This window comes from Balaenoptera acutorostrata, chromosome 11 (assembly GCF_949987535.1).
Source record: "Balaenoptera acutorostrata chromosome 11, mBalAcu1.1, whole genome shotgun sequence".
NCBI lineage: Eukaryota > Metazoa > Chordata > Mammalia > Artiodactyla > Balaenopteridae > Balaenoptera > Balaenoptera acutorostrata.
Window position 1 is genome coordinate 99,474,241 of NC_080074.1, and position 23,471 is coordinate 99,497,711.

Sequence of the window (23,471 nt, forward strand, 5' to 3'; positions counted from 1 at the left end):
ACAACTGAGACCAATTTTCATCCTTTTACTGAGGAGGAAAAAAAATATTTAATATTTTTGTTGTATAAGGTATAGCGCCTAAGGCAGGTACTTCTATTCCTGACCTCAGTCCCACGCGCTCCTGCTTTATAAAGCTATAGGACAGAGCAGAGTTGGAATGGAAAAGAAAGGTGGGGTAGGAGACAACAGATAAATTGGAAAGGAGCAGGGGGATGCGGAAAGAAAGACAACAGCCACATGTGTGCCCAAAACTTTTAGTCCCTGCAGCAAATCAGAATGATGCCAACCCAGTCTCTACCCTGGCTGGTGACCCTGCCGTGGATGCAGGAGAAAACATCCAGTACTAAGGGAGTGACAACACAACTCTGGGCCACAGCTACAGTCAGACGATCCAGAGGGAAGAGGGAGTGCCAGATTTTGCTGCTTGTGTCACACAAGCTAGGAAACCCTAGCTCCCCCACTGCGGAGGCACACCTACATTCCACCCATTTCCTGGCCTCACCATACTGTACATTCCTCCTCTAGGAGAATTCTGACCCTGGCTAGACACTCCGCTCCGGGATAAGGCCGAGCAGTCCTAGTTCTCCAGACTGCCTCTGTTATAAAGATTGGATTAGGGTAGGTGAGAATCGTAAAGATTTAAAAAGTGAAGTAGAACCCAGAGAAATGTCAAAGCTGCCACCATGTAGCACCAGCGACCAATTCCTGCACTTGTCTTCCCTGCCTCAGTAATCCCCTCTACAGAAGACATACGCAATTGGAACAGCTCTGTCTTCCCTGCGAAGTCTCTGCTGGCGCCAGGTTATAACCTGGACAGTGGGGAGTGTCTGCCTTAGGCTGGTTCGTGCAAGAGGGCCACCTTAGGTCTCCTTGAGGACGTTTATCTTGGCGCAGATCTTGAGGGCAGGGCCCAGCTTGATGTTCATGGCACTCATAAGATGTTCCTCTTTAAGTAATAAAAGGGCCTGTCCATCAATCTCCTGGGAACGAAACTCCTCTGCAATCTCTTGGCAGCCTAGAAGGAAATGGTGGGAATATGTATAAGAAACTACACGGTAGCACCAAAGTACTTGTCCTAAATTCAGTAATACAGTGGCCTGAGATGGCAAGCTTTGGAAGCAAAATGAAATCAGAGCAACTGGCTGTTTATAAAAACAAAAAGAGCCAAGACAGGGAGGGACTTCCCTGGCGGCACAGTGGTTAAGAATCCGCCTGCCAATGCAGGGGACGTGGGTTCGATCCCTGGTCCGGGAAGATCCCACATGCCGCAAAGCAACTAAGCCCGTGTGCCACAACTACTGAGCCTGCAAGCCACAACCGCTGAGCCCACACGCTGCAACTGCTGAGGCCCACGCACCTAGAGCCCACACGCCCAGAGCCCGTGCTCCACAACGAGAAGCCACCACAATGAGAAGCCCGCGCACCGCAGCGAGGAGCAGCCCCCGCTCACCGCAACTAGAGAAAGCCCGTGTGCAGCAACGAAGACCCAACGCAGCCAAAAATTAATTAATTAAATAAATAAATAAATTTATTAAAAAAAAAAAAAGAATAGCTTATAAACAATCCTGCCTTGAAGAGAGCAGGGCAACAATGGCCCATTATTTCCTAATCCCCTTCTCCACTGAGAAAAGTCTTTTATCCATGGTGGGTATCACAATTAATCACACATAAAAAAATACTTTATCTAAAAATTATTATTAAGAATCATAGATGAAAATCAACTGTTGCAAAATTACTGACATAGCAGAGGACAGTCAACCCAGGAAAACTGGGAAACCAGGCTGTGGACAAGTAACCGGAATAAATACCAAGAGTAGAGCCTTCGTCATACCATACTTAAGCCTCTCCTGCTTAAGTCCGTTACATTTCCAGTTACAAAAGCCCCTGTGGGATGACCTAAAGAAAACTAGGAAAATGAAGCAATATAGGTGACCTGGGTTCTGGTGGACAGGCCCGCGATACCTTGTAGAGAAGCAATAAACTCATACACCTCCTCTACGCTCCAACGGCTAGGATTACTGGACAGGAACACAGGGTTGATGCCATGTAATTCTGGTGTAGGCGGAGCTGTATTGGGGTTCCCCAGGTCACGTTCTCCATGCCCTGCTCGCACGGATAAAGGCCCAGGAGATGTTGGAGAGAGTGCTTCATCGTAACTGGAATTATCTGAACCCCGGCTAGAGTCCTCTTGACCCTACAGAAAAAAACGCAAAACAGTGAGGTCACGAGTAACAGTGTCATGAGGTTTCCCTCTCCTCTCCCCAGCCACCCTGGGTTTGGATTACTATTGGGCACAGAGGAAAAACTAATCTTAGCACAAGTGAAATAATCTGTACTTCACGTGCAAAGGCCGAAGTCACCAGTCCGCTCTCGAGTGCCTTTCAAGTGTGAACTGTATCCCTCTCTCGGTTCTCCCCTTCTGCCAAGGACTGCCCTAGATTTTCCCTCCTCAAACACGGCATAAGGATTAACGGACAGGCAACCAGTAAGGTGAGAAGAGACAAAGAGGTCAGGATCTCTTGGAATCTGGAGTAAGGCAATCAACGCAAAACCGGAGTTCTGGTCTCATACTCTTTTTAGCTGGGCAAAGGAACTGCCCTGTGGGGAAGAGGGAGGAAAAAGGCCCATTTCTGAGGTAGTGTGCCCCGCACCGGCAGCTCACCCGGTGACGCTTGCCCTGGATCTTGGCACGGGCGATGTCGGAGGAGCTGCGGCGGGGTCCGCGCCGGCGAACGCGGGCATAGTTGGCTTCTTGAAACTCTTTCATCTTTTTCCTCTTCAGCCGGAATTGGTGGCTACAGCTCACATTATACCTATGGGTCAGGGCACGTACAGGAGGTCATGAGTGCTGCCAGAGAAGACCGCCTTGCTCCCCTGCACTAAATGTGAATTGGCATTTTAAGGGCCGATTTGGGGAAGGGAATGAAAGCAAAGGAGACGTTAACTACGAGCCTTGAGCAGATCCTAGGGAAGGGGTGTAAGGTTAGATGGAGGTGGGTGAGGCGCGGTGCCTACAGTACCTCTTCGCGCAAGTCATGGAGCAGAATCTCTTGGAGCCGCGAAACTGCTCTGCAGGGGCGTACTTCCCACAGTACTCGCACTTCAGGAGGTTCGCCTTCTTATCTAGCTCTGAAAACAAGGCAGCGCGGGAGGGCTGCATCGGTTTCTGCTGCCACTCAGGCCCCCATCAGGCCCAGCGCTGGACTCTAATTACTCTCAGGGTTCCCCCCAAAGACCTACTCAACCTAATTGAGAATCCCTAAGACAGAGTTCAAGATCCAAAACCGTAAAGAACTGTCCCTCGAGAACATCACAGTCTTCCTAACCTTAAGCCAGACGATTTCCACTTTAAATGACTAATTTTATCCTGACTCATAATCTCAGATTTCAGACAAGACTGCATTTCTGAACAGGAGAGAGGAAAAGATTACTAATGCCTGGAAAGACATAAGACCTCTCTCCCACAGAAGTTTCCCAAAGCAGGGGGGGGGAGTGTGAACAGGACTCCTTAACATGTATTGCAGAATCTAGAATAAGGAGAACTGGAAATTAAGATATAGCCTTTTTTTTTTTTTTTTTTTTTTTTTTTGGCCGCACCCTGCGACATGTAGGATCTTAGTTCCCCGACCAGGGATCAAACCCGTGCCCCGTGCAGTGGAAGCGTGGAGTCCTAACCACGGAACCGCCAGGGAATTCCCAGAAATAGCCTATTTTAGATCGTCTTTTGAAAAATATATCCTGGGCTTCCCTGGTGGCGCAGTGGTTGAGAGTCTGCCTGCCAATGCAGGGGACATGGGTTCGAGCCCTGGTCTGGGAAGATACCACATGCCACGGAGCAACTGGGCCCGTGAGCCACAATTACTGAGGCTGCGGGTCTGGAGCCTGTGCTCCGTGACAAGAGAGGCCGTGATAGTGAGAGGCCCGCGCACCGCGATGAAGAGTGACCCCCACTCGCCGCAACTAGAGAAAGCCCTCGCACAGAAACGAAGACCCAACACAGCCAAAAGTAAATAAATAAATTAATTTAAAAAAAAAAAAGAAAAATATATCCTTATAGTAAATAATTCAACAGATTACTCTAGCTTGATAAAATTCCCCTTAATTCTATCCTATGGAACAACTTCTGTGTGAGTCTACGTATTGTGTTATATGACGTGGTTTCTGGTTTCTCAGCGTGGATGGACTTCACGTAATTCCCACTTTAAATAGATAATTCCTATTTTACACTAAGTCCTCAAACACATCTCCATCAGCCTCCTTCCCCAGATGGGTCTCTAAATAAATACTTACCAGTAGATGGGCTGTCCCCACCTAAGGGGCCACCCGACTGATTCTCATTCAGCCCTGTCACGAGGCCAGTCTGCAGTGGCTTCTCAGACTCTTTCAGTAACTGAGAACAACCCACCTGTCCCAGAAAAAGGTTAGTTAAGTTAGCCTAATTCCTTTCTGCTTCCCTATAGCTTTCCCCACCATTTTTCACCACCATGTCTTTGCCCAGATTTCTGGGTTAATGACCAAGTCCGATGCAGAGAGAACCATTTTCAATATAGCAATCAAGAGCCTCTAACTGGCTTTTTTCAGATAAGCCATTGGAGAACAGGTTCCTACCTGGGCTCCCTATTTTGTCCTTTTCCTTCCTAAATTGCAGGGAACATACTAGGAGTCAAGATACTTATGTTCTAAGTCCTGGTTCTGCAACTCATGGTATCCAGGAAAGTCTCTTAACTTCTCTACCACAATTTTCTTCACTATAAAACAACCTAATTTGTCTAACTAAACATGACAGCTTTAGAGGTCACTTTTTTCCTTTTCTTCTCCTCTTCCCAATATTTTCACTTTCTAGTCTACATATTCTTTCTTCTCTTCACTTCCTTCTTTACAACTAACCATACAAACAACAGAATTGAACCATTCGCTAATAATTAAATAGTTCTGAGCCTTTTGATTTCGTGGAGTTTGAAAAGACAACAACCCGACCAAGCCCCACCTTCTGGCCCTGCCCTCACCGGAAAAGGTTCTGCTCCTTCCTGGATAACGAAGCCTTCAATGATGTGGGTGAGAATCTGGGGCTTCACGATGGCCTGTGGGGGCTTGGAGTCACCCATCTGTCTGGACACCATGACCAGCGTGGGAGGCGGTGCTGACGGGGCAGGAGCCAAGGCTACTACATCACTGCTCGGGGTACTAGCATTCACACTGGTCACTGGTTCAGCTTTGTCTGGAAAATAAACACAAGATTGAGGAACAGATAGGGGATGACCTAGCTGATCCATCTATGAGCCAAGTCAGCCTGATCTTCCACAGTAATACATGTTCCCTTTTGCTCATTCACCCTGGATTCCCTGTGTTTGGATCTACTCCACCAGGCCTACTGAGGCAGAGTGATCTTTCAGCTCACTCAGAACTTTCCTCTAATTTCTGTGTACTCCAGCAGCACTGCAGAAGTCAGTTACTCACCTCCAAGACCGCCCTTCTCCTCCATGGCCTTCGGGCTCTCTACTACCGGAGACGCCTTCGCAGGAAGCATTGAACTCAACGTGGAGATATCGTCTCTGTCCTCCTCTGACTCAGCCTTGCGTTTTACGGGCAATGTCTGGGGTTTGCCCTATACAGTGAAGAACAGGAAAGAAAAGATTTATGAATGAAGGACAATAAAGAAGCACAATTATTGCCATACTGTCAGAGAAAATTTTCTTAGTTCTAGATTCCCCAATTTGTATACTTCCCACAGTACAGTAAAATTTCTGGTCATTCCCAAGAAGTATAACTTCTACATCAAGACAAAAAATACAACATTTTCTCCAGGTCCTCACATAGACCTGGAGACCCTGGGTTCATCAACAGCCCAACCACGAACTACTGTTTTTCTAAAAATCAATTTTGGTGGTTAAGGCTATATCTTGATATAACTTAGTACAGATCCCAAAACACAGAATTTCAGTGGCAAATTTAGGAGTATGAACTTCAGATATTATCTGCACTAATGTCTCTCTCTCACAAAAGAAGCAGTGATCAATACCAGTATCTTAACCTGCCTAACTCCTTATTCCCCTCCTAAATTAAGCTCAGGTCCTCTCAGGGACGATAGCGCCCTCAAAGCCATCAGGCGTCACTCACCGGCAGGTGCACAGACTGCATGTAGAAGGCGGCAGGGACCTGGGCCACAACAGGTGAGGAGGCGGTAGCCGCCCCCTTCACCACATGCGCCGTCCCCTGCACAGGAGCCAGGGTCATCCCCGAGGCCAAGGCAGGCGGGCACTCCTGCAGCGCACCAGCGGGCTGGGAGGAAGGCGGCGAGGAGGCCAAGTGGGCCTGGCCAGGCTGCACTGTGCCTGGCATCCCCCGGGAAGCAGGCACGGCAGCTGCCAGCTGGGCCAGCCCCAAAGCCTGGGCCTGGGCTGTACCGGGCTGTCGGGTGCCCACGACTTGCACGGGGATGTGGGGCGGAGGTTGCTGGGTGGCTGACATCTTAGCAGCCCCCAGCTGAGGAGGCTTGACAGGGGCCACAGGTGGCTTGGACTGGATGGGGACGGGGGGCTTGGGGGCTGGGTCAGGAGGGAGCGACAAGGGCGAAGACTGCAGCATGGGCTGGACAACCAGAGTCTGGGCTGGCTGCTGGGACTGCGAAGGCGGGGCCTGCTGGGCGGGGGGGCCCTGCGGGGGCGGGGGGGCAGGGAGGGGCGCGGCCTGCTGCTGCTGCTGCTGCTGCTGCTGCTGCTGCTGGGCCAGCTGGAGGTGGGTGGCCGTGTGCAGCAGCTGCGCCTGGCGGTGCGGGAACTGCTGCTGGTGGTGGATGGCGATCTGCTGCTGGATCACCACCTGCTTCTGCTGCAGGTGGATCTGCTGCTGCTGCTGGATCAGGGAGTGGGGCTGGATCTGCGTGTAGGTGGCTGCGGGGACAGCCCGAAGCGACAGAGAGGGAGGGGGGCAGAAAATCAGCGGCAGCACCAGGAATGGGAAGCCAGAGCACCCTTCCGAGGCGGACCCAGACGGTGAATGGAAGGCGAGCCTGGAGGGGCCCGGGCGGCTGCTTGGCTCACACCCTTTGCTCCGAGTCTGCCGTTACCAGCTACCTCCAGCCTTCAAGGTTTCCGCGACAGACCACTCTTGCTCGAGCAGTTAACGGTCCTCGGTAATTTCTTGCATTTATCTAACTTTTATTTTTTTGCTTTACTTAAATCCTGTTACTTTGCACTCAGCAAGGACAACGGCGGGCCCCATCCTCTCCATGATTAGACTCAGCTCCTCAAGCACTGAGGCCATGTTTCATTCATTTTTACATCCCTGGAACCCAGCCCAGGGCCTGACACATGAGAAACACTTAGCGGTCACTGAAAGAATAAACATCCACAGAGGTAAGGATACCAACATCTTCCCGTGAATGCCTCGGTCTCCAAGATTTATCAGTTTGGGTCACCGCCTATGAGAACAAGTCTTAACGAGTCGGCAGCTGCGAGCTCGGGCTTTACCCAGTTTTCTCCACTGTAAACTGGAGTTGGGATCTCCCCACTCCATACTCTACCAGAGTGTCCAGAGGATATATGTGAAATGAAAGCACTTCGGTAACAGAAGTGCTACAGTGTGTAAATACTAGGTATTAAACTGATAATTGACTGTTACATTTTGTGAGTACATTATTCAAATATAGCAACAACTAAAGAACTAGAAACAAGGAAGGCAAAAATAAACATTACCAAGTAAGGTGCACACATCTAACTCTATACACAGCCTGAGAGCAAGAACTATTCTGGGTTATTATTATTATTTATTCTTTTTTATCCTCATCATTGATACAGACGATCACAAGTTGACTGTATTAAACCATGGCTCTATTTGCTCATCCTAAGTGCTCTAAGGCACCTATACAGTCTCTACTCTACACTGGGCCAACTAACCAGCATTAAACGCATCCCTTATGCTAAACTGTAAGCTCCGTGAGCAGGAGTCTGTTTTCCAAAGATGTGTCCCAGCACCTCCTAGAACACAGTAGGCAACTCAAAAGGAACCAAGTGAATGAATGGGTAGGGTGAGTAAACTGAAGAACTCAGGACCTAAGAAAGAGAGGACAAGGCAACTTGTAAACTGACTGCTGCCTGGTGGAAACAGACAAGATCCATCTCTGTTACCTGTCGTCCTGTCTCCCTGGATCAAGGCTGATGTGATTCTCTTTCCTTCCACTAGTCCAGGACCAACACAAGCAGGAAAAAAGGCAAAGATATGTACTCTGACGATTTCAAACAAGTGCCGAGAGAACAATGACGTTATGAGAGGTGACAGCTTACCTGAGCTAATAAGGGTCTGGCTGGGAGCAGGTGTGGCTGTCCGTGTCAGGTTCATGCCCACGCTCTGCTGACCAGTCCCATCTGCTTCTGCCTTCTTGGCCGCTGCACTTTCTGCTTCTGTCTGGCTGCCCTGACTCACAGTCACTGCCTGGGCCGCAGGCAAGGGCTGCACCACTCCTGTGCCCTTCCTGGGACAGCTCCCACCACCACCCATTCCCGAGGAAGGCAACTGACCCAAGCCCCCAGGTGCCTGGCCACCTGGACCCATGGACCCTGGGATGCTATTCCCACTGCCTCCACCAGCTTGACTAAGGTTGAGGGACTGGCCTGAGGCCCCAGAGGAAGCCTGAGCCACAGCGAGGGCCTGGCTAGAGGCCTGGGAGAGGCTGGAGACAGGGGAGGCTCCAGGAGGAATGGCCTTCTGAGCGGAGCCTTGCATTTGGGGTCCTTGGGCTGAGGCCTGTTGGTTCCTGACTGCCAAGTTCTGCACCTGAAAGATAAGAAGTAAAAGACAGACTGAGAAAAGGGGAACAGGGGGCACTCAGGTCAAAGATTTGTGACTGATTCCGAAGCAGTGACGACAGCTACAGATATTCCACAGCCCCCCTCAACTCGTACCCCCTCCTGTACAAATGTACACAGTGAAGACCTTCCCAGGGAGGGACTCAACTCATATTTGATTTTTCAGTCTCCTTCACTCACTATCAAATCCATCATCTAGTTTGGTTATTTTATTCCTTCAAAATGTCTCCGATTTTCCCTTTCCTCTCCATTCATTCATTCAACATCTACAAAACATCTACTATGCTTCAGGTACCACACTGGATACTGGGAATGCAGAGATGAAAGACACGAGCCCCTGCTTTTAATGAGTACTTTCTACTAAAAAAGACAAGAAAACCAAATTACACTATGCACAGATAGGCACACAGTGCTACACGAGCACAGAGAGGAGATTAACTCAGACTAGGGAGATTAGCGAAGATGGCCTAAAACAGGTGATGTCTGAGCTGAGAACCAACAGGTAATAGTGAAGGCAGGGGTTTGAAGACATAGGTGACAACACTGCAAGACCACTGAGCCAAGAAAGAGCACAGCATTTTTGGAAATTCTAAATATTTCATTATGTTTGGGGTGAATTAGAGGAAATGGCAAGAAATGAAGCTAGGAAGGTAGGCTGAGGCTAGAAAGAGGCCAGATCTCCAAGGGCCTGGTGTATTAAAAGAAAGAGAGCCTCAACTTTACTTTGGAAACAAAGTTTCTCCATCTTCTTCATTGTTATATTCCCAGCACCTAGCACAGTGCCTGACAGAGAGTAAGTGCTCCAAGGTATGAATGGAGAGAAGGAACGATGAGCACTTAATGCACTACAGGAAGCCACTGAAGAATATGCGTCAGAATCATCATGGTCAAATCTATAGTTGAAACCATTCTTTCAAACACTGCTGATGAAAGTATAAATCAGTACAACCACTTTGGAAAACAGTCTGGCATCATATCCCGAAGGTGAATATTCACACACCTTCTAATAACCCAGGAATCCCATAAGAGAAATGCTCGCTGTATACAATGGGTGGCTTGTGTAAGAATGGTCACAGCAGCACTAGTCATAATAATAAAAACCTGGAAACCAACCAAATGGCCATAATCAGAAGAGAAGATGAATGAAGATGTGTAGTATATTTATACACTGGAATATTACATAGAAATCAAAATGAATAAAGTACAATGACATACAACATTACAGATGGATTTTGACAGTAAGCTATTAAGAAATCATTCCCAAAAAGACTGTAGACAACACAAGTACAACACAAGTACCTTATAAATATAAATTATACATATATGTGTGTGTATATATATATGTGTGTGTGTGTATATATATATATAAATGATATAGTATCTGGAATTTGCTTCTAAGTAATCCACAGGTGAAGGGAAGGGGTCTGGAGAGACTGGCCACATGTTTATAAATGCTGAAGCTGGATGGTTAAGTACATGGAGGTTCATATTTCTTTATATTTTTGTTTATGTCTGAAATGTTCCATAATAAAAGTACATTTTAGAAATATACATAAAGGCAGTAAAACTATATAAAAAGGGACACAGGGAAGGATGAACCTAGGAATCATGGGTAAGGGGAGGCAGTGGATGGAACTGGGGATGACTTATTGCATGATTAAAACTTACTGAGTAAATATTTTTAAAAAGTGGACCATTAATGGACCATTGATGAGAGGAGGCCGTGAGCCAAGGATTATGATTTATCACATTCTGTATACCGGAGGTACAATTAAAAATAACGTTAGTGACAACATATATCTTCTTATTAAAAAACTTATTCTGATAGTAATGTGGGGAAGGATTAGAAGTAGATATGGCTGAAGTCAAGAGACCAGTTAGGAAACTAGTACAGTAATTCAGGTGAAAAACAAAAAGAACCCGAATTCAGACAACAGTAATAAAGAAAAACAGGTAATAGCTTTTGAGAGAGATTTACAAGAATCATCAGGATTGGGTGCTGGGGCGCTTATATACTACCTGGCAATTGTATTGTTTTTTTCTAATCAGCTTTCTTTCCATAATGGCTATTTAAAACTTTCCTCCTCTCCTTGTACCTCAGAACCACTTCCTCTTTCCCCCGTCACTGTTCACTCCAGCAGAGACAATAAAACCACTAGATGTGAAGACGCTTCAGCAGTTCCACCAAACCTGCCCCTGCACCTGCTCCCATCCCTTGCCACCCCCTCTCCTCCTCTCCTTCCTCCTACCAAAGGGCCGTCCTTCTACAGGCTAAGGATCCCATCCCCTCCTCCTTCTCGATTCTTTCCTTCTCTTCAGCCTCTCCTCTACCGGTTCCCTCCCGTCACCAAGCCTGAACCCCATTCCCAACCCCAGCTTCACCCTCCTCTCCTGCTCCTGCTCATCTCTTCATAATTGTTTACAATCACCGCACCGATTCCCACCACCCAGTCACTCCTCAAGTCACACTGCTCCTCTGGCTTCAGTCCCCGACTCCCCTGGAAGGGGAGTGGCTCTCCACCCACAGACCTAAGTCCAGCTCTCCCGCCCTCTCCACTGCACTGGACAGAGGACCCCCTCCACTTTCGTAACATTCAGCGCCCTTGTCTTCGTGACACTGCACAATCCAGATCTTGTCTCTGTCACTCTCGCCTATTCCCCTCTGCCAGCCCACCACCCTCTACTCTACCTGGGGCTGCTCCACTTTCTAAGGGCTCGTTCTAAACCTCGGGGCTCCGGCCTGAAGGCTTTTCTCTTCTCAGTCCGTACCGGCTCCCCAAGCGATTTCCGGTGCTTGACTTCTCTTATCATCTCCATGCACACTACTCCTGTCTGTTCATCTCCAACTCAGTCAGACCTCTCCTCTGAGCTGGGCACTGTGTACATCACACTGCTGACCCAATACCTCCTCGGGGGCGGCTCACGAGCACTTCTAGGTCAGCACATCCTAAAGTGAACTTCACCCTGCGTCCACTTCCCCAGCGTTTTTCATCGCATTCACAGCACTCCTGGCCCCTCACGGCCGTGTCAGATCCCAGCTCTGGCACCTCCCCCCATCCCCCATCCACTGGGTCAGGCCTCCCTTTCCAATGGTCTTCTAAGTTTTCCTCCAATCTACTCATTTCTGTCCATCTACATTGCTACCACCTAATCCAAACACCATCTTTCCCCTAAACTCTTATAACACAGTTTTTCTCCCTATACTCACACTCACACCATTTCCATTTATTCTCCAGAGGAGCCAACATAGTCCTTAAAATAAAAAAAAATTTTTTTTAAACCCTCAAGTCTCCAAGTCACTGCCGTTTCCCACTGGCCTTCACATAGAGCCCCAAATCCTAAACACAGTCCCCAAGGCCCTGCAAGATTAGTTTCTCCCACCTCCCCAGTGCCATCTCCATCCCCCATCGCCAGGCTCCAGGAACACGGGTCTTCTTTTAGTGCCTCAAATATACAAAGTCTCTTCCCTCCTCAGGTCTCTGGACATGGGGGGGACCCTGCCTTCACTCTCATTCCATGTCTTCCCCCTGACTAACTTCTACAGGCCCCCATTTAACTGCCATCTCCTCGGGAAGGCCTTCTTGACTTCCACCCCCATCCCAAGGCTAAATTAAGTCCCTTTCTATGTTTTCAGAGCACTCTGTACTTTTTTTTTTTTTAATAAATTTATTTATTTATTTACTTATTTATTTATTTTTGGCTGAGTTGGGTCTTCGTTGCCGTGCACGGGCTTTCTCTAGTTGCGGCGAGCGGGGGCTACTCTTCGTTGTGGTACGAGGGCTTCTCATTGCGGTGGCTTCTCTTGTTGCGGAGCACGAGCTCTAGGCAGGCGGGCTTCAGTAGTTGCAGCACATAGGCTCAGTAGTTGTGGCTCACGGGCTCTAGAGCGCAGGCTCAGTAGTTGTGGCGCACGGGCTTCGTTGCTCCGCGGCATGTGGGATCTTCAAGGACCAGGGCCGCAACCCGTGTCCCCTGCATTGGCAGGCGGATTCTTAACCACTGCACCACCAGGGAAGTCCCAGCACTCTGTACTTTCTAATGAAGCAATTATTAAACTATTCAGGTGATTATCTGTTCAATGTGCTTTGATGATGTGTCATCTCCATCAGTCCAGTGATCATGACCTTGGCCATTCAAGGCCAAGGAATGTCTGATATCTGATCATAATGAGGGCTAAACTCGTAAACCCTCACTATGCTGTGTCCAGGCACTGTTCAAACGCTTACACACATCAACTCCCTTGGTCCTCACAACACACTCTGAGGTAGGTATTTTATAACTATTTAATAGATGAAGAAATTGTGGCCAAAAATGTTAGGCCATTTGCAGGGGTCACACTAAGTCATGGAGTTGGAATCTGACCCAAACATCAGATTCCCACTTTCAACCACTACTCTGTCCCTCCACACACTGACACACAAATATCTGATGAATAAATAGATGGATAAATGAAAGAATTGCTATGGAAGCAGGCTCCACCTCACCCTCTGATTCCACGGCTATCACTGTAGTCTAAACCAAAGGCCTTACCTTGTAACTAAATGACCGCAACAGTTTCTTAGCAGGTTCTCTCATTTCTCTTTCTTCTCCAGGCACGTGTTCCTAAATGATTCTTTCTCAAGGAGTTTCCTGACCCTATCAATCTGCTGTTCAAGCCAGCAGTGCCACTGCTACCTGTGAAGTTACCTGGCTTTCAGACTTCTCCCTAACAACGACCTTTCCAGCCACAGGCCTGCTGTCTCCAGTTTATTCACTCATCCCCAAATCACGGTCACGTACATGAGATAGGCCTTTACACATACTGTTCTCTCTCCAGTGTTCTTCTTACTCCAAATCAAATCCTACCCGTCCTTTAAGAATCTGCTCATGTTCCTAAAAGTCACTGAAAAGAAATGCAGGCAACTCTTCCCTAAACTCCTGCATCAAAGTTGGTACTGTTTACTTTTGCACTTCTTTCTTCTCTAAGCTCTTTGAAGACTTGACTCATTTTTCAATCCCCCAGTTTCTAATATATACCTGAGCACATCAACAGAAAGAGCTCAATATTTACTTGCTGACTGATAAACTAAAAGAATGAAACGAGTACTATAAGATCCCAGTTTATATCCCACCCATAAGAAGCTAAAGCATTCAGGCTCTATATATATGTATACACACACACACACACATATTGCAGATAAGGCATGGGAAGCACTGGTGAGGAAGACTTTACTGGGAACACAGTGAGCAGAAACAGACTGCTGAAGGTTGAGAGCTACAGTAACTCATAAAGACAAGGAATCAAGTGTTCTGCCAGCAACTCAGCCAGGTCAGCGTCACGTGTGTCTAACTAGAATTCCCTCAACCATCCCTTACCTTACAGAGACAGTACTGCAAGAAGAGAGAACTAAGACTTCCTGAATAAAACTGAGCCATGGAGGGCTAAAAGAAGGGTAAGGACATCTGTCCTGTATTAAGAATAAGGCTTCCCACATCCACAGGGCTGTTTTCAGTCAAGTCTACTTCCCTTCCTAACTCAAAGAACTAAAAAGGTATAAGGTATTCAAGTTCTACAGAAATTTTTTTAAAAAAGGATTCTGAAAAGTGGTAAAGTGGTAATGGGGTGGAAGGGTGGGCCCTGGTCCGAGGCCATTCCCTTCGCCCTCCCCAGTGTCCGTCCACAGGTCACGTGGTTGCCACTGACCTGATCGGCATCTGTGTGAACTCCCGGAGACTGGGCAGATGGCGCCTCCTGCTGGACCGCGGCCACCGCCCCGTTAGGCATCAGGATGAGCTGGGAGGCTAGAGGCACATTCCGGCCCAGGGTCCGGTTTACCTGCAATAGGTTTCCCAGCTGTGGCTGGCAAGGAGAGGAGGAAGAGGAAGAGCAGAGGAAAGAGAACAAGAGGCAAAGAAGAGAGACAGAAGAAACGGAAGGGAAGGACCACAAGACAAAATAAACAGAAGATACGAAACAGCTAAGCCCTGCCCCTTTCCACACCAACCCAGGAGACCCTCATTCTCCACATGCGATGAATCATCCGAAGAAAACCTAGAATGTGTATAAAACTATACACTGATAACAAACAATCAAACATCAAAGAGGTTGAGACAATGAGGATTCCGGAGCAAGTGTTTATATATAGTAAGTAGACAGGCCAAGAGATAACACATAGGATTCGTGTACTTGAGTCATAGGTTTAAAGATTAGACTATTATCTGACGCAAATTTCTCAAATACTAAGGTGAACATCTTCTAACTTAGGATCTCAATAATCTGCAGGCTACCTGTAAACACTAAGCATCACTTCTAGAGGTTAAGTAAGGCATAGGAAGTAGATCAGCTTGTCTTAAAACATCTGGGTAACCATGATTAAATAAAACAGCTTTCACTCTGGGCATTCCCTGGTGGTCCAGTGGTTAGGACTCGGCGCTTTCACTACTGCGGGCCCCGGTTCAATCCCTAGTCGGGGAGCTAACATCCCAAAAGCTGCGTGGTGCAGCCAAAAAAAAAAAAAAAAAATAGCTTTCACTCAGTAAGTCACAGGACATTTATGCCCCTGGGGCAATAGCAGCTGTGGCTTTGGCTTACCCGTAGATACATCTGGGCCTGGGACTGGTTGAGGGGTGGGGAGGTGGTGTTCCCCAGAAGCACAGATTGGGTCAAAGTGGTAGCACTGGGAGAGCTCACACTCTGGGATCGGCTGATGAGCTGGGCGGCCGACGTGGTGGCCAGATTGATCTGTGTGGTACAGAAAGGAACCAGGACTCAGGACTGGGGAGATGTAAAAGGAAATATACACGACTGACAAATTCAGAGTGACGCGGTCAAGAACAGAGTATCCCACTTTCATAGAGTCAGGAGGAAATGAATAATACCTTGCTACCCATTACTGTCATCCCAGCTACTGGAGGGTATCACCAAACCAGTCCCTAACCACCAGCGTAACAGTTGAGAAGGCAAAGGGACGAAACGGAACCGATCTTACTTCTCATTCAAGGCTATGCTACCGCCTACGCAGGACTTTCCTCCTCCTTTCTTAGACCTCCTCGTTAAGACTCCTATATAGATCCAAGCTGGTTACTTTCCATTTTACTAATATTCTCTACAGAAGGGCAGTAAATACCGTGGATGGCTCAATAAACACTCTCAGATCAGCAGCACAAAGTAGTTTAACCCGGAGAGGAAAGCCCCTCGGAGGGGAGGAGCAGTACTCACGGAGGCCTGGGTGGTGGTGCTCTGCTGCTGGGCGCTGCTGGTGTTGGGGGAGCTGGCCTGCCGACTGGCAGCAATCGTGGCCTGTTAGAGGGGAAAGAAGACAAGAAAGAGCAGAGACAATGACGGAAAAGGCTCTGAACCTGCCAGTAACAGATCACAGGCACAAAATATAATAGAGATTTCAGGTAAGAATTGAGAGCCTCTACTATGGAGCGAGGACGAGTGTCTTCACAATCCCAATTACCCTCATGTTGTCACATATGCTAACCCAATAACTCCCACAGGACCCGCCCGGGGCAGGCAGGCAACCCGTTCTCTTCCTCCCACTTTCTTTTAGCTGCAAGAAACTTTGGTCAGGTCACGTCATGAGTCACTGCTAAGTCCAGCCCAGTGCTGCCCCATCAATACAAATAGAATACGAGCCACATATATCATCTAGTAGGAACATTTCTCAAAAAGTGAAAAGAAACAGGAGAAGTAAACTTTAATAATTTACTTTATTCAAGCTGATCTATCTCATTTCAACATGTAACCAACATAAACAAACTACTGAAATTTCTTTTCATACTAAGTCTCTGAAATCCAAAATCTTTTCACACACCTCCATTTGCACTAGCCGTATTTTAAGTGTTCAATAGCTACCTGTGGCTAACGGCTACCATACTGGACGGTATAGGTCTAGCACAAAGCCATGTTACCTCTAAAAGGTAGTTTCCCCACAGTTCTTACTGCGAGCCCAGACACTAAGGTTCCTTCATCCTCCTACAGGAGGACAGGAGGCAGAGGAGACTGCTTCCAGCCTGGCTCAGCGGAGGGTGTAGCATGCCCCGACCCACCTGTAGTGCCTGTTCCCTCCCTCCTGGGCCAGCTAGCTGCTGACCTCTCACCTGCTGGACGGCAGCCAGGCTATGCAGCTGGGCATTGCTGAGCTGCTGCTGGAGCATGAACTGGTGGAAATACTGAGCCGCGTTGGGCTGACGCTGCAGTGCCTGCAGAGCCTAGGAAGAAAGAGCGGGGATCAATCCACTTAGAATGAATCACTCCTGGGACTTGCCTGGCGGTCCAGTGGTTAAGACTCCGTGCTCCCAATGCAGGGGGCACAGGTTCGATCCCTGGTCGGGGAACTAAGACCCCGCATGCCACACGGCGTGGCCAGGAAAAAAGAAGAATCACTCCTAACTCCTATTCTATGGAAATCACTGTGATCCTCTAAAAGGGACATACGGGAAGGAGGGAAACAAAGGAAGACGGGTATCTGGTTAAATTGTCAATATCTGCTTCGTCCATTTTTATATTAGAACCAGTAAGTCCTTAAAAAGTAGACAAGCAGTTAATTCTGCTGTGCTCTATTCTTGAAAAGTAAAGCAGTGTAACTCACATGAACTCTTATTTCCCAAAACGGAATCTGGAAATATACAAAGAATTAGGACTAAACTGGTTTGAAAATAAATGGGATGTTGATTAATGTAAAGAGAAGAAGAAAATAAAAGACCATATTCTAGGGATACAATAAAGGTGACAGAATCCTAAGGGGTTGGATATGATGAAAAATAGAGTAAATGGTGACTTATGAAAGACTGTATCAGGTAAAATTTTCAAGTAAGTGGCATTTTCAAACATCTACAGCATAATACTAATGGGTGTTTATCGAGATGATACTGGTAATTCAGTTTTAACATTAACTTCAGGATATTACTGTATTTTTTTTCATAATTAGAACCAGTCTTAGGATGTGCATAGTTATTCTAGTAGCTAAAATATTTTAAGTAAAAGTTCTTAACTTCCATTGCTCAGGGTGATTTTCAAGAAAGACCAAAAATTAAAAACCTGACAATCCATGAAGAGAAATGGTTAGTTAGAATCTAGCAACATGAACTGAATGGTATAAAAACCTTAAAGACTGAATCTCATTCTGCCTGCTTGCTCAAACTGCTGTGAACTCCTAAGATTCTCAGAACTGGAAGGGACCTTAGTTGTCACCTAATCCAACTGCCCCGGTTTGCTGGAAAGGAACCAAGGGCAATTATCTTCCTGCATCCTTGCCCGCCCCAAGCCAGTGCTCACAGATCACAGCCCCTCAGAGCTGAGCCTCACCTGGACTGCTTGCCGTTCATACAGCGACATCTGAGCTATCTGGGGCCGAGAGCTGCCCCCAGAGCCGGAACTCCCATTGGTGGAGTTGGAGTTCTGCTCACTCTCAGTCTCCATGATAGAGGTCCAGGGTGCCTGAGGCTGGCGCTCTGACTCAAGACCTAGATGGAAGCAGCAAAGGATTAAAATTTACACCTGATCTCAAACTACCATTTCATGTTATTATTCAAGTTTTCTAAGAACCTTCCTCTTCTTCCATAAACCATGATTTCTCCGGTTTAATAACTACCAAATCTTCAATATACTCTTATAACCATAACTTCCCCACACCATCTTCTGAAGCTAAGCAGTGTCTCAAAATAAACAACTTTTACATATTCCCTCATGGCATTAAATATAAAATGGCCAGAATGTAAGACGGTTCCTCATAATAGTAAGGCCACCTTATATCCCCATAACACTTTTAAATAGTTTAAAATCGTCCCATTTAAAATTTACTGTTATCTCATCTCTCTCCGCATGTGCAACACCATTATCAGCGTCATCTTATTAACAATGGTCACCGTTTACTGAGAAGCCACTAGGTGCCTCCTCTCACTGGGCTAGGCTCTTCACCTCCATTATCTCTCAGTGCTTTACAGGAAATATAATTATCCCCACTTTACAACCGTGGAAATGAGGTTTTCTGAAGTTAAACTTGTCCCAGTTAAGTATCAAACCTTTACACTAGGACATGCTTCTTCAAACCAAAAACAATCTATGATTAAGGCAGTGTCACTCACTTTGAGTACTCACTGTCATTATTTTATGGAGGAGGGGCTTAAGATACAGATATCAATACATTGAATGCATCATAGAAAGTCATAAAACTAGGAGACAGAAGAACTAGCCTACAGCCCATATTGCCCAAAGAGCTGTCTGGTTCCCACTCAGGCTACTAGTAACACCTTGGACATGTCACTTTCCCTTCTTATAACCTCAGTTTCCCTGTTTGCAAGGAAGGCTTCACAAATAAGTATAATACATCATTTTAACAAATGACTTACAGGTATTAAACATAGTAAAGACAACAATGAAGATCTTCAAGAAAATAAGATTCAACTTTTGAGTCCACTAAAGTAGTCAGAATTTACCCTCTGGGGTCTACACTAAAATTTGCAAAAAGACATGAAAACATTGCTAAGAACCAAGCAAAGAGACAGATGAGAAGTAGGAAGAAACATGCCTTCGAAGCAGCACTAAATGACAATAAGGTTTTTTTGTTCATTCTTTTTTTTCCCCTCTTCTGTTAAACCTAAATACTATACTGTCTACTTTTGAGGCGTGGAGCCGCTATAAATATTGGGTCAGCACAGCACAATTTGGTTTTGGAATGTAAACATCAAACCAGAATTTCTGCTAAGGGGTGTCGACAGTTTTATTAGGGTGGATCTATTTTAATGACTGCATTCAAAACAAAGTAAATAAAATCAAACGCTTGGGCTTGGAAATAAAGTTGGGGAGATTTTTTTATGATTCCATTCCCAGTATCATCTGATTGCATCGTTATCCCCCCCCCCAAGAATTCAGTTGCACAGGAATAGCAAATGTTATTGCAAACATGGATATAACCCAAGAAGTACACAGGAGAAATCATACTGGCTTCAAGTCTAGTCTATCTTCTCCCCACATCTTTTGCCAAAATATTAAAGCACTAAACAGATACAGACCCACGAATCCTCATTATCAGCATGTGAAGAAAAAAAGCGGGTAAGGGTGAGAGGCAGCACGGCATAGCTATATAGATCACCGGACTTAGTTCACTGGACACAGAGACAGGAGGAGACCCCTTTACTAGCTGGGGGGGACATTAATTCCCTTCATGGGTGAAAATGCTAATAAAACGTATGATCCCTCATCTCCCCCCAATATGGAAGTCTTATTAATTTTTCAGAGTGAGAAACAGAAAAGAGGTGGAAAGGGACCAGCTTAAAGTTTTTAATAAAATCAGGAGAAACTGTCATCAAAACCAGGATTCCTGGATCCCAGGCACATAAATCTATTCATCAGTGATCAGTGTTGGGACTGTAAAATTAAATACAGAAAGCGAAGATAACAAAAAGTTTGGGAAGCACAGTGAATTTAAATTTTCAGAATTTAACTGGAAGAGAAAGAGAAGCTGACCCATAGAGGTCCCCAAAGTAACTAAACCACGGTCATCCTGAAAGGCAGCATTTGGGTGTGTGTGGTTGGGTTGGAGCAGACCTTTGGCACGGAGCTGGAAGAGGATATTGAAGTGGACCCGATACTGGGCCTACCGAGCCAAGAGTTGGAGGAAATCAATTTCCCCAAGCACGAAACTGTCTCGTAGGAAGGATGGGGCATAGGAAGGGGGGCGGGAGGAGGGGGTTGGTTCGGGGAAGGCTGTGCCAAAGAAATGGAAGCCATGTGAAGAAGAGGGAGAGGAGACGCCCCAGGGGTCCCTGTTGTACCTAGAACCTGGATGAGAAAGACGTTCGCAAGAGGGATCAATCACACCGCGGGAGGGGGGTCGACTGAGCGGTGCCAGCAGTGAACCGACCCAAGTGAGCGGAGAAATGTGCTTACTGATAGCGGGGAGACAGAAGTCGAGGAACTGTAGGCTGAGGAACCCAGCGGACCAGAAAAAGCAGGGAGATAACTAGACAGCATGCCTGGATGGGAAAGCCAAAGTCAGAGACGGGAAAATGAATGAGAGAATGAGCGGTCAGAAGCAACTCGGGTGACGGACGGACAGCAGTGAGCACAGAGAAATGAACACAAGAGCGAGAGGCTGGACAGGCAGAGGGAAGGACCGCAGAGCGAGCGCCAGAGGTAGGCAGGGAAAGACGCCGGGGGAGGTACCTGGGGCGTTCCACAGCCCGAGGTGGCGGAAGAAACATCCCCGCGCAGCCAAGCCCCCAGAGGTCCTGCCCCTGCCCGGCCCGCGGCCGCCCGCTTACCTCCGCGCCTGGCTCTGCACCCGAGTGCTCTCGGGGGGGCGTCCACCTCACGTGCCGGGGTCCCCCGGCGCCGGGCTGGGCGGGGGGCTCGCTCGGCCTCCGCGGCGGGCTCCCCTCGCCTCCTCCCCTTCCTGGAGGGGCGGGGGCGCCGAGAGCGGGGTGGGAGGCGCCCGGCGCGGCCGCGGCTCCCCGCCCCTCCCGCCGCTCCGGGTGCGGGCCGGCCGCGGCTCCGCCAGGCCTCCGGGGCTCGCTCGGGGCCTGTCACTTCCTGCCGGGCCGAGAGGGTGGGGGCTGCAGGCCGGGGGCTGCGGGCCGGGCTGAAGGAGGGGGCTGGCGGGGAGGTGCTTCCGGGGCAGCCGGACCCCTCCCCCGTCCCTCCCCCTCCCCTCGGCGCCCTCCTCCCTCCCTCCCGCGAGTCCCTCGTTTCCTGCCGGCGCCCGTTGCCATGACGACGCTGCTGCCGGGCCTCCGCGCTTAGGCCCCGGGGTTTTTTGTGTTTTTTTTCCCCTCTCTCGCTCTTTCTCCTCTTTTTTCCCCTTCTTTCTTTCCGAGTTCTGTTCGCCGGTGGGAGGGACGAAACGGAGAAAGTGCTGGCCTCTAGCGGGGAACTCACCTCTCACAGAGAAGGAGAGGGAGATGGGAGAAGGGAGGGAAGTGACGTGGAAAAGGGGAAAAAAGAAGGTATTTTTCTGGAGCTTCTGGGAATAAGGGATAGAAAGAAAGGATCAAAGAGAGAGACCAACAGGCTGAGCGGGAGAAAACCAAGCAGCGACCCTAGAGAAACGGCAGACGGGGAAAGGAAATAAAGCCGAGGAAAGGAGAGAAAAGGACAGAAAAAGATTGAGGAAAAGGAGAGAGAATGTTGTTTGTTTCATTCCTCATCCCTCACCTCCACTCGGAGAAGGCGGGAAAGCTGTACAGAAACAGTAAACCCGTTAGGAGTTGACATTCCTTCAAAAGCAACAGCCCAATATAACTTGCTTTGAATAACACATTTCAGCCTGTTATTTCAGGGATTTGGGGGGAGGGTGTGTGTGTGTGTGTGTGTGTGTGTGTGTGTGTGTGTGTGTGTGTGTGTGTGTGTGTGTGTGTGTGTGTGTGTGTGTGTGTGTGTGTGTGTGTGTGTGTGTGTGTGTGTGTGTGTGTGTGTGTGTGTGTGTGTGTTCTTAGATTTAGATATGTATGTAAAAGAGAACGACAAAAAGGGAGAAGCCTTGGGGTATAAAGAGAATAGAACAATGGGGCTGTGTTTGGGAAGGCTAAACATTTGGTGAAGCTGTGGCCTTTGTCATTTTTTATCAGTTTTTAATTCTCTTAGTCTTTGAACATGCGGCAAATATTTCTAGAGCACCTACTATGTGCAGCTCAGGTTTTGAAGGCTTAGATTACATCAGTGCACGGAACAAAGATAACTGCCCTCATTAGCCTTTACGGATGGGGTGAGGGACTGCCTTGTGGATAAATACGGTTGTTGCTTTTTCTGATATTATCATGGTTGAGTAACTATTCTTACCTCAAGTCTTTTCCTAACCTCTGTTCTAACCAGTTATTTTCTCTGTCAACCTGCTCTTCATTCTCTCCTTTAAAAGCCAAGGCATGATTTATTTTTAGAAAGAAAATAGAAGTATTCTCTTTGTTTATATATTAGATCTATTTAGATTTTCATTGAGAGAGGTGTGTTTGGGCACCGGGCCCTTAATTTGTGGTAGCCAGATTTATGGCAGAGAAAAATCTCAGCCAAGCTTCTAGGAACCAGTCAGACAAGTATGTGAGGGAAGAAACAGGAGGGCAGCCAAAGGACTGGAAAAGCAAAGACATGACGTGTGGGGAGGTGAAAAGGTACGTTGCCAGGATGGATGACAGCTTTGGCTGAGGATGAATTGAAAAGATTCTGGCAGAGAGAAGTCGTGGTAAAAACTAGGTAAAGCATTAGTCATTTAATTCAAACCTAGATTTTTGGCATGCCAAAGAAGTTTAAAGCTCTCTTTCGGAGGCTTAGAATGGATATAGTGAGCCTAAGCTGATTTCCTGGCACCAGTGAAAAAGTTCTATCTATAGACAATTTTTAGATTATATGACATTCAGGTCAAGAAACATTATTCATGTTTCCATGGGAGAATTATCACTGTGAAGTGTTTAAAGAAGGCCTGTAACATATCCCAAGGAGAAGGAATCCAGATGCCAGAGGGTATGCACTCATTTTTCCAATAGCCTATGGGATTTCATACCTGGAGGGTACATGGCCACTTCAGCCCCATTAGAAGTGGAACAGAATCACTACTATTGCATATAATTTCATTCTATCTCTAAAGATTATTTTTTTTATTTCCTGGGTCATGGACCCCTACATTTACTAAAAGTTATACATTTAGATGATGTTAGGGGATAAGGTAGTGATGATGTGTAATTTTGTTGAAT

At 47.4% G+C, this 23,471-nt stretch overlaps 1 protein-coding gene across 4 annotated transcripts; it reads right to left on the bottom strand.

Annotated features, from left to right (window-relative positions):
* Positions 1 to 2: 2 nt before the first annotated feature.
* Positions 3 to 21,416, bottom strand: PHC1 (polyhomeotic homolog 1). Of its 4 annotated transcripts, none has more exons than XM_057555917.1 (15): positions 21,054 to 21,416; positions 18,097 to 18,254; positions 16,890 to 17,000; positions 16,003 to 16,083; positions 15,376 to 15,525; positions 14,488 to 14,643; positions 8,283 to 8,772; positions 6,118 to 6,890; positions 5,458 to 5,605; positions 5,007 to 5,218; positions 4,291 to 4,405; positions 3,021 to 3,129; positions 2,663 to 2,813; positions 1,934 to 2,194; positions 3 to 1,015 (listed from the first exon to the last, which is right to left on the bottom strand). In XM_057555917.1, exons 2-15 carry the CDS (start codon positions 18,208 to 18,210, stop codon positions 932 to 934), a joined length of 2,955 nt encoding a protein of 984 aa, XP_057411900.1. In that variant the 5' UTR covers positions 18,211 to 18,254; positions 21,054 to 21,416; the 3' UTR covers positions 3 to 931. The 4 variants fall into 4 exon arrangements, with proteins under 4 accessions (XP_057411900.1, XP_057411899.1, XP_057411898.1 ...); XM_057555916.1 differs by having other exon boundaries at positions 1,963 to 2,194; positions 14,488 to 14,619; positions 21,054 to 21,414; XM_057555915.1 differs by having other exon boundaries at positions 1,963 to 2,194; positions 21,054 to 21,414.
* Positions 21,417 to 23,471: the final 2,055 nt, after the last annotated feature.